The following is an 11,009-nucleotide window of genomic DNA, read 5'->3' on the forward strand; positions in this document are numbered from 1 at the left end:
TCATCTGTTTTCTGGCCACATAAGAATGGTTTGATTTTATTTGGCTTGTGTGTAGCCAGAGACATTTACAACACAACGACAACATTTTAAAAAGCATAAATTAGAACCAAACCAGAAAAAGATTTGTCAGTTGTGTTGTGTCATGATGTTCAGAGGGTCACTGTTCTGCTGAGACCTGGACATTCCTGCAACATGACGGGGATTGTCCATCGCTTTGTGTGTTTGTGTGTTGTAGGTGATGTACACACCCTCTTTTCACATGTTCCAAAATAGACAGTTCAATCACGTGTCTTCACGTGCCTGCTTCAAGCAGGTGGTATGAGGGTCATAGCGGCTGCATGGACGGTGAAAGCAGCGATGCTGATTTGACGCTTGACTTCCTCCCAGGCCTTCTGTGGGTCAGCTGAGTTCTCGATGTCAAACAGTGAATCAAAGATCCCAGGGAAAGACTCCCCTGCGTATTTATTATGGCTGCTGGGAGCAAATATCACATGTCTGCAACAGAGAGGTGGGTGTTACATTAAAGAAGTATTATAGAAACTGCAGCGATGTAGAAATATCACAACTTAAGTTATAATTACACAGAGTTTCTGAATAAACAGGGAGGAGAATCTGCTGTGGCTGAAAAATGCTGCCACATATGTATGAGATGAAGACAACAGAGGGAATTTAGTGCTGTCAGTGTTTTGTTATGAAATGTGATTTAATAGGTTTATGACTTATACTGCAGCCATCCACCAGGTGGCGTTCAAAACGCTTTGGCTTCACTTTTGAGAAGCTGTCATGTTTTATCTTTATATACAGTGCATGGTTAAATCTGACCGATCATTGTCAGTTATCTACAGTCCACACGGCCAAGTAGAGGCTGCTGTGGTCAACTACATGACCAGTTGATGAGACTCATGTCTGGTGAAGTGTGTGTGTGAGAGAGAGAGAGACTAACCTGTAGAAGGGTCTACCAGGTAAACCCAGGGGGTCTATAAAGGCTCTCTCCAGATACATAAGCTGATCGTTCACCATGCGTAGCTGCAGAGGACTGATGCACACACAGACATACAAACACACACATCCAGATAACAATCAGAACATGTTTTCCAACACATTTACTCTTTCCTTCAATCAAAGACAGGTTAAACTCACTCTGCTCTGTTGAGGGTCTGCAGACGCTCATGGAAATCCCTGGATGCAACAGTGAAGTTTTCCACTGCAGAAAACAGAGCCTCTGGAGATATGGAGGTAAAAACATTCGAAATGCAGAGATGTTAGGTCAACAAGATTCTTCAAATCTTTGAATTACATTCGTATCTGAGCACACGTGGATAGAAAACAACTCACCAAACGACACCTTGAACATCTCCATCTCTTTTGGGTGCCTCTGTGCCAGCTGTGCGATTCTCTGTGCGTACTTCCCCAGTGAGTCTGCGTACTGGTCGGCACTGAGAGGCAGCAGCTGGGAATCGGCCAATAGTAGGACGAGGCCGCCTCTCACCTGGGCCACAGCCCGCAGCCTTCTGAAGGAGGGGTCGTAAAACCTCTCCACAATCTCAAAGGTTTCATACACACTGTGGTAGACGGGATAACTGCTGTAGCGCTCTGTTTTCTGAACACACACACACAGAGGACATTTCACGTTTTTTTCCCAAGTAATACTGGCCTCAGTCTAACCCATACTCTCATCTGAGGTTAAAGGTTCAGTGTGTAGAATTTAGTGACATCTATTGGTGAAGTTGCATGTTGCAGCTGAAAACCGCTCATCTCACCCTCCCCTTCTAAATATGTAAAAGAACCTGTGGCAGTCTTCTGTTATCAGAAAAACTCAACAGATGTTTAGTTTGTCCAGTCTGGACTACTGAAAGAAACATGGCAGCCTCCAAGAGAGGACGAGCTCTCTGTAAATATAAAGTATTTCAATATAAAGGTTCCAGTCTAGGGTAAAGAAAACAACAATTTGTACGATTTAGATGAAACACACTGGTGAAAACATCACTATTCAATTTCTGCCAATAGATTTCTTTCACCTAAATCTGGCACACTGAACCTTTAACGATTAATGATTATAGAGACATGGAAATAAACTCAAACACACACAGAAGCTGTAAAAACATGAAACTACACAAACACCGGAAACAATAAACCTTTCACACACACTAGTGTGGAAAAATATTTTTTTATGATTCACAGAGAGCAGGTTTTTACAGCTTTTACAGATATGTTCTAGAGCTGATATCCACAACATAGATACACAATACACAATAAACATAGAATCACACAACCAGGTAAAATAAAACACAACATATGGCGTACCTTGTTCTTGGTGTATCTGGCTCTACCTGCAGCGATTCCCAGACGGATGAAATAGGCCTCAAAATCACTGCCTGAGCCCAGTTTACTGATTCTACAGAAACAGAGTAAAGATCACAGATGAATTGATATATTTGATGAATTTATTTTACTTTTTAATGGTTTAGCTAAGACGTTTCAACAAATGTTACCGTCCGAACACGGTTTAAACTCGACACACCTTAGATTTGACCTGGTCGTCTGAATCCCTTGTTTCAGCATCTTCCTCTTCTTATTCTTGATAATCTCTACAGTACCAACTTCACTACTGCTGAACCTTTATTTAGCTTGAGCCTTGTGTTTTTAAATGTTTTATTAGTTTATGTGCAGCCTCAGTTCTGACCCAGATCATACCTGGGTGCATCGCGGTCATTCGTCCAGTTGTCCCGCTTGTGCCAGCTCTCGTACAGAGAGACGCCCTCCTCTCCGTCTTCTGGACTGGCTATCTACATGCAAACGTAGAAAGAAAGACAGAAAATACATTACAGAGGGCACAGAAGACTTGTCTTAAGTTTCCTATAATGTATGTAAATGCCCTCACTTGCTTGGTGAGGTCATACACCAGAGTGTTTAGAGACGGAGTGCAGTCAACCCTCAGTGTGTACATACCTGCAAATCAAAGACATGCAAATCAGATCAAAACATTTTCAGCCTCTGCACTTTTTACAATTTATATATGATACTGACACACACTCACCCTCTATGGCAGAGTCTGCGTTGATATAGGCCACAGCTCTCTCCTGCAGCAGCTTAGCATTGTCCTTTTGAGAGGAATGAAGTCAAGATGTGTATATACGTGTGTGTGTGTGTGTGTGTGTGTGTGTGTGTGTCATACCTCTGCCCATTCTGTAGATCCCAGCAATCCAAACTCCTCAGCGTCCCAGCTGGCAAATACTATCGTCCTCCTCGGCCTCCAGCCTACACACACACACACGCACACGCACACACACACACACACACACACACACACACACACACACACACTGACTATTGTCAAAGTTGTTCACTCTTTTTAGTCACATTATTTAGGTATGCAAACACAAACCTTTATTGAGGAGCCTTCCGGCGCTCCTGACGATTTCATGGACGACTGCAGCCCCAGACATGGGATCTATTCCACCAAACACCCAGGCGTCCCGGTGTCCTCCCAGAATCACATACCTGTCTACACACACACACACAAACACACACACACACACACACACACACACACACACACACACACACACACACACCTACGTTGAAAGAGGTGTTACACCAATGACAGACACTTCCTCAGGAGACAAAAAAAACTTGGCCGTACCTGGCTCCAGAGCTCCTCTAATTCTACCAATGACGTTGTAGATCCTGGTCACCTGGTTGTTTGTGTGGATGTTCATGCGCACCTTCCTAAAACAGACGGATTATTAAGGAACCAGACACAACTTATTTCTACAGCTGCTCTCTTAATTTCTGGTTGCTTTGTTTTAGACACAAAAGCCAATCGCAATCCAATGTTGCTTCACTCTCTTGAGTTCAGCTCGTCTCTCAGCAGCTGTTCTGTGCACAGATGTTTGGCTCTCTTTTCTCCACCGCTCTCAGCCCCCAGGAGGGTACTTGTCTGTGAGGGATGGTTCTGCAGTGACCCCTTAGAGCACCCAGCCGTGCTTAGTGACTTATGTTTGTAGCATATTTTTATCTTAGCCAATTCAAAATTAGTGTAAGGAATTTTAAAAGACCTTACCTTTAATCTGGCGCCTGTCACTCCACGCAGGGAGGATGCTCCTGGAAGCCACCACCGACCGTTGTGTTCCCTTCAGAGACGACTGTTTGTGACGCAAATTTTGTAAGAGAAATGCTCGACTTCAGTAAAACACTGGAAGTTAAGAAAGTCTCAGAACTCGTGGAGAAAAGTTACAGCCAGACGGGACTTCTTTATTTGCATGACATCAGCATACAAACAACGTCGAAACAACAACGAAACAACCCCAAACACTCGCTTTTCCAGACCTTATATCCTCGGTGACCGCCCATGAGTGAATGTGAGTGTATGTTGGTGTGATCGTGCTTGTGTGTGTGTGTGTGTGTGTTTGGGGATCCAGAGGTCTCCTGCTTCCCTGCTTATTCCCAGCAACTGCGGTCGGTGTGCCAGTACATTAGGAACAGTGAAAAATACATTCCATTGCTCCTATTTTGGCGAAAACAACCAGTTCTATTAGTGTCAATTACTGATATCGCTGGGTCATTGCCATCCAGATGGTTCGGCCCCATACAAACACCAATCAACCATTCGGACCTCTATTTCCCAACTTCCTCTCGTCCAATCTGATATTTGGCCAACTCTCTAATTGTGTAACTGACTTTATTTGGATCTCAAGTACAGAGTAATAATACATTATCTGCTCTACAAGATGCTCACAGGGGGGGAGGCCAGAGATATGAAGACATATGAAGAGATAGAGGAGAAATGGATCAATAGAGACAACAGTGTAACACTTGTGTAACACTTGGCATGAGCAGGAGATGACAGAAACAAATAATGACACAATCAAATAATAACACATTGCTGATTTGTTGTTAAAGGGGTTAGGGTTGCAAACATACATGCTTCCTTTTTGCTGTGTGTATAAATGTGTCCTAAATGTTTATGTATGTCCCTCAGACACAGAAGCAACAAGGGCTTCCATTGTGCTTCAGTTGGCCACAAGCCACTGGGTCATTACAGCTGAACAAGAGAAGAGGAGGCAACAAAAGGGGAGAGAAAAATCGCTAAAACAGGGAATGCAGACAGCAGTGAATCTGTGGAGAGACTGTCAACTGGAGGTGAACGAGGTTTATTTTGTAAAAGATGGAGGATGGAATAATTATCTCGTTGTCACACTGCACAGGGAGAAGTCTAGAAGCACTTACTGACTCTTGAAATCTTCGATAAAGCCCGGCCCAATCCTGTAGGAGATGTTCACAGCTCCTTTCCAGTTGTTTGGTGGAATCTGTCCTCCCATGTTCCTGTTGAAAGGTAAATAATTCAAATCTTCTGTAAATAAATCAGCTCATTTTGTTCAGTCATTTAGTTTCTTGCCATGAATTAAAAGTTAAGTTTAAACAGCTCTACGGAAGCCAAACCAAATCATCATGAGCAGAAATGAGAGGAATTTGAACCTCAGCAGGTGAACTGCATCGTGGAAGCCGATGGGATGCACAGGAATCTTCGGAAGTCCCACTCCGTCCTCGAGGTTGAATCTGTGTGTGTATTCTGTGAGAGAGGAGACAGGACTATGTTAAATTATCACACGCACACACACGTCTTTACACTCAGACTCTAACACATGAACAAACACACCTTTGGCTGGGTACCCGGGTGTGAGTGGGTCTCCTGCTCCATTCAGGTTCAGAACATTTCCCCTTTGAACTCCTCCACCCGGCAGGTTCCAGCCATCAGGGTACGGCTGCTCACACACAAACACGTATTTATTGTTAAGATTGCGAGACTTTTTTTATGATCTGGATTGTGAAATTATAATCGTCCTGAGTTGACTCTTATGCTACCCTTTTTTACACAGATGCAGACTAAACTACCTGGACTCGAGAGGCCCAGTAATCTGCTGGGTCTGAGAACATGATGATCCCCTTCGCTCCAGCCAACATGGCGTTCTTCACCTGGTGGACAGAAGAACACAGACAGAGAGCAGAGGCTCACGTTGATGCTGTTTTGTCTGTGTCCCAACATGTATTCCACAGTGATGAATTAACACAGATGACATTGTCAACTTCAACAAAGCTTTGAAGAAGAAGAGAAAATCCCTCAATGATGCAGAAAGGTTCAGGGTTCTCCAGCAGTTTTTCCATCTGGGTATATGCTTTGGATTTCACTGACATTTCCACTGAAGCTTTAACCCACATGTTCCCTACCTTGTTGCCTCTGAATATTTTCCCATATCTGACGATGACAATCCTTCCAGTTACATTGATGCCCATCTCCCTCTGCAACTGGAAGAAGTCCTCTGTGCGCCCATAGTTCACATAAACCAAATCTCCCTGGAGAGAGAGAGAGAGCGAGAGGAGATATGTTGGTCCTTGTTTTATCAGATGGGGACGGGCAATGCTGAAAATTCAAGTTAACTTCTTTTAGTGCTGCAGTGAAAACTTATAACATCACTGTTGTGATAAGGTTTTGTGTGTGTGTGTGTGTGTGTGTGTGTGTGTGTATGTGTGAATGTGTGCACCTCAGGTTGACCCTGGGCAGAGAAAGCACTGTATGGAGGCACAATGTTAGCAACATCTTCATAACCCTCTGGAACCGGCTCTGACAAGGACGTGTTAAAAACCTGTGAAGGAAATGATGTGAGATAAAATGAGATGACATTGATTGAGAAAGCCTTTTATCTTCTTTTCTAAATGGTACGAAAAATGAACTATTTTAACTACACTACAATTTACAAAATTATTATTTTTCGTGCAATACAGAAAAATGATGCTTTAGCATCATTTAGCAGAACATACAGCACATACAAGTACAGCTTAATTTATTTTCTTTGCATTCGTGCAAAAGTATTTCATGCTTTATGCTTATGAGGATTTGCTGCTCTACATTATAAATAATTAAAGTTATATTTTTTTTACATTCACAGAGAAGGTGTCCCTGTATCAGGGTGGTGGATACGTAACAATCAATTGATTAATCAAGAACAGAATCTGTAATATTTTAAAAGTGTGTTTTCAGTACTTTTTCTTACGTAAAAGTAAGAAACCTTATGATGAAACCTAAGATGAATTATTTTAATAATTTCAGATTAGATTGATCTGATCCTGGTCTGCAGACAGTAGATACAGGACCTTCAGTGTCTGCGCTTGTGTTGTGTGACCTGGTGTTGAGTGTGTGTCTGTGTACTGTTCACTGAAACTGATTGTGTTTATACCTGAAAATACCTGAGTGCATCCCAGCAGCCTGCCGTTATATGACTGTGCAGTAAACCCTGAACTGTTTTCTCTTGTTTACCTCTGCGCTGTGTCACTATCTCCACTTATAGGACACACACACACACACACACAGACATGCATGCACAAACACACACACACACACACACACACACACACACACACACACACACACACACAGACATGCATGCACATCTTTATCTCATAAGGCTATAAAAGGACTTTGGATTTGAATGATCTGTCTTGCAAGTGTGTTGTGCGTTTTAATGGATCTGGCTGATCGGCATGTGAACTCTGCAACATTGTTTTCTCCCCAAACAGACTGAAGGTTTGCAGTAAAATAATGTTAGTGTTTATGTGTGTGAGAAAGTCATGATCCCTCTTGAATTTGATCGCGTACTTGAGGAGAATGCGGCATTTCACTTGAATAAATACAGATAAAAAGAAAATTGTTAATCAGTAAACCAAAGTTTGAAGTGCTGTTGAAGTCATAATAATACGCCTCTTCCCATCTTCCTGTGTGTCTCATCTGTGTGCATGTCCTGTACCTCATTTCCATGCTGATCAACTATGGAGATGTAATTGGGTTGGGATTTGTTGGGATAGGACAACAGGACGTCGTAAGGCACCATCTCCACTGAGTCCAGGCCGAACCCCTGCCACTCGCCCTTGATCTGCTCTGCATACTTCAGGTTCTGCTCTGTACCAGCCAGGTGGGGGAGTCGAGTAAATGTCCTGTGAAGAGGAAGCCAACCAACACACACCAAGATAAGATAAGATAAGATCGACTTTATTCATCCCACACTGGGGAAATTTCAACATTACAGCAGCAGAAGGGCATTAGGATAGAGACAAGTAAAAAAAATAAGAATAAAAATATACATATGTATATATATATGTATATATAAAGACAATATTCCTGCTGCTGCCTGCAGACCATCCTGCAGTTAAGTTAAGTTAAGTTAAGTTAAGTTAAGTTAAGTTAAGTTAAGTTAAGTTAAGTTGAGTTGAGTTAAGTTGAGTTGAGTTGGGTTAAGTTTATTCTTGAAGTTAAGTCTTAAGTAAAGTAAAGTTAGGTTAGGTTAGGTAAGGTAAGGTAAGGTAAGGTAAGGTTAGGTTAGGTCAGGCTAAGTAAAGTAAAGTAAAGTAAGGTTAGGTAAGGTAAGGTAAGGTTAGGTAAGGTAAGGTTAGGTAAGGTAAGGTTAGGTAAGGTAAGGTTAGGTAAGGTAACTTAAGGTAAGGTTAGGCTAGGTTAGGCTAAGTAAAGTAAAGTAAAGTTACATGATGATACATTACATTATATTAACATTTACAATGTTCGGCTTGTGGATATGTCTTGTTTAGCATGTTAGCTTTGCATGATAACATACTAATTTGCAATACACATTACACCAATTCTAATATTCTTCTTTTATCACGTTCCTCTCTGTCAGACAGCAGCTGACAGACTTTCTCAGTAAAGTTCTGTGGGTCTGAACATTATTTGGATGTGTAGCATAGTTTTGGTAGAAACTCACACACAGTGTGGTTAAAGGTTAATCAGGGTTAGTGTTGATGTTGTTAAAGACACTTGCCAAGAAGCAGCATTGGGAATTAAACATTTTGACTTTGGGTGGAGTTGTCATATGAAAAATTTGGGGATTAACTCAGACATCTATTGTTGGGTTGCTATGGATTTTTGCACCAAATCTCATGGCAACCATGATGGATAGTCATAAAATATTAGTCCAGGAATAAAGGTGAAGGGTATTAAGAAAGAACTTCTTTCCTTTATGTGGATAAAATAAACTCTCCCCATGAAATTTATAGTTTTTCTTCCCTGCTGGAATCTCTCTGAAAGAATATTTGCTTTGGACTACGTGCACTAATACACAGGGCATGTGCAGTGTGTTAGAAGTGGTCTCTACCTGAGGTGCTCTCTGATCTGGTCTGGCTGCATTTCATCCAGAAACTCCCTCAGATACTTGCTGGAAGCATTGTCGTTCACATTGTGTGGATGTTTGGGCTTTGCAAACCAGCCTATGACAAACACACAAAAAAACACCACAGGTCACACGAGACAGCAGTCCGCCTCTGAGCAAGTGTTAACCTGCTTTAAGCACTAAGACGTGAAAAGTGGCATAGTGGCGACAAACTTAAGCTCACACACACAAGAGAAACACACATTCAAGTTGCAATTTAAACTGCACTGAATACATTGGATATCTCATGAGATTCCCTAACTTTTATTTTTTAATTATTTCTCTTATCTTACCTATGATGAAGCCCAGGAAGAACAAAACCGTCACTGCCACGATCCACCAGATCCACTGAATCAACCTGTTCTCCTTTCTCATTGTGAAGCAGCACAGAGGCTTGCACACACACCCCCACACACGACCGACTCGCAGAGATAGTGATAGAGAGCAATCTGTTTAAGTAGTGCAGAGCGTGGGAAGAGCGAGGGAGAGTGAGAGAGAGAAAGAGAGGGAGGGAGAAGGTTGGTTGACACTTTGTATCTGGCAGAGGATGAGGCAGAGAAATACACAGAAGAGGCAGCCAGTCGTCACCAGCCAGTGATCAGCCACTGGACTGATGACTGTGTTGTGCTACTTGGCTGCTTCAGTGCTGACTCAGTACAACTGAGGCTGAGACTACATGGCCAACAATGCACTCTGATAACAGCCCTTCTTCCAAAAAGCATGTTGACTCAGGAGTTAGAGTGCAGAGCAGAAAGACCTGCCCAGCTCCTGTGGAGAAGAAGAGTGTGTCTTGAGTTACAATAATAATATTATTTTATTTCTTATATAGCATCTTTAAAACAGGGTGTACGAAGTGCTTTAACAGACAACACAGACACTCAGGGACAATTACAAGAAGTCATACACAGTAATACAAACTAATAAAAGTAACAAGATGACAGCACCATGCAATAAGAAGGAAAAGACAACATTACATAAAAGCAAATTCATGCAAATAAAAAGAAGAAAAACATTTAAAAAATCAAACGATATAAAAAGTTAAACAAGCTGTGACCGAAATTATATATGATCCCATTTATTGACAAAATAAAGACAGAAACTGTGGAGCAACATGTTAGACAGCACTCATCATAACCATCTCAAAAGGATATAGTTTGGAGGAATAATGTTCATATGTAACCATGGTAACAAGGTGTGGCTGATACACATCTTACAGCTCACGATCATGATTCTTCGCCCCATTTTGATTGGATCATATCACTACACCAGATTAATTATAACTACTTCAAATGAAAGAGAACGTCTTTGAGAAAAATCCATTTGAAGTTTCCTTTGACTTTTAACTTTGGTCTAACATGGTGGAGTCAGGGTTAGTGACCTATACTGCCAGCCACCAGGGGGCGATCAAAATGGTTTGGCTTCACTTTCGGGGAGCTGTGATGTCATCCCTGATTATATGCAGTCTGTTTAATCCCTTAATGTATGACCCATTTTTGTAAAATTTCCTCAAAAGTCTATGGAAGTTAGCCTGTCACTAGAATATAGCATTTAAATATAGCATATAACATTTAGTTCAGAATTATGCTTCAAAGTCCTGATTCTTTTTTTTCTTCTTCTCCTGCAGAACAGTGCTTCCACACTTTTCTGTTTCTCTGATTCATCTCTGCTTGTTTACTGCAGCTTCAGTCTTCAAAAAGTTGTTGAGCCAGTCAGTCACGTAACTCTGTAATGAAAACTGACACTAAGGAGTGTTTCAGTAGTAAATATCACAGTGGACGGCCTGTTTGTATCCAC

General features: G+C 41.7%; 1 protein-coding gene across 1 annotated transcript; it reads right to left on the minus strand.

Annotated features, from left to right (window-relative positions):
- Positions 1-5: 5 nt before the first annotated feature.
- Positions 6-9,825, minus strand: naalad2 (N-acetylated alpha-linked acidic dipeptidase 2). The gene is made up of 20 exons (XM_020095184.2): positions 9,509-9,825; positions 9,162-9,273; positions 7,803-7,989; positions 6,543-6,644; positions 6,229-6,354; positions 5,896-5,976; positions 5,660-5,765; positions 5,479-5,572; positions 5,230-5,325; positions 3,644-3,729; positions 3,386-3,505; positions 3,176-3,258; positions 3,038-3,101; positions 2,882-2,949; positions 2,695-2,786; positions 2,305-2,395; positions 1,336-1,600; positions 1,141-1,222; positions 944-1,036; positions 6-495 (listed from the first exon to the last, which is right to left on the minus strand). Exons 1-20 carry the CDS (start codon positions 9,588-9,590, stop codon positions 306-308), a joined length of 2,220 nt encoding a protein of 739 aa, XP_019950743.2. The 5' UTR covers positions 9,591-9,825; the 3' UTR covers positions 6-305.
- Between the last annotated feature and the right edge of the window lie 1,184 nt (positions 9,826-11,009).

This window comes from Paralichthys olivaceus, chromosome 11, assembly GCF_024713975.1.
Source record: "Paralichthys olivaceus isolate ysfri-2021 chromosome 11, ASM2471397v2, whole genome shotgun sequence".
NCBI lineage: Eukaryota > Metazoa > Chordata > Actinopteri > Pleuronectiformes > Paralichthyidae > Paralichthys > Paralichthys olivaceus.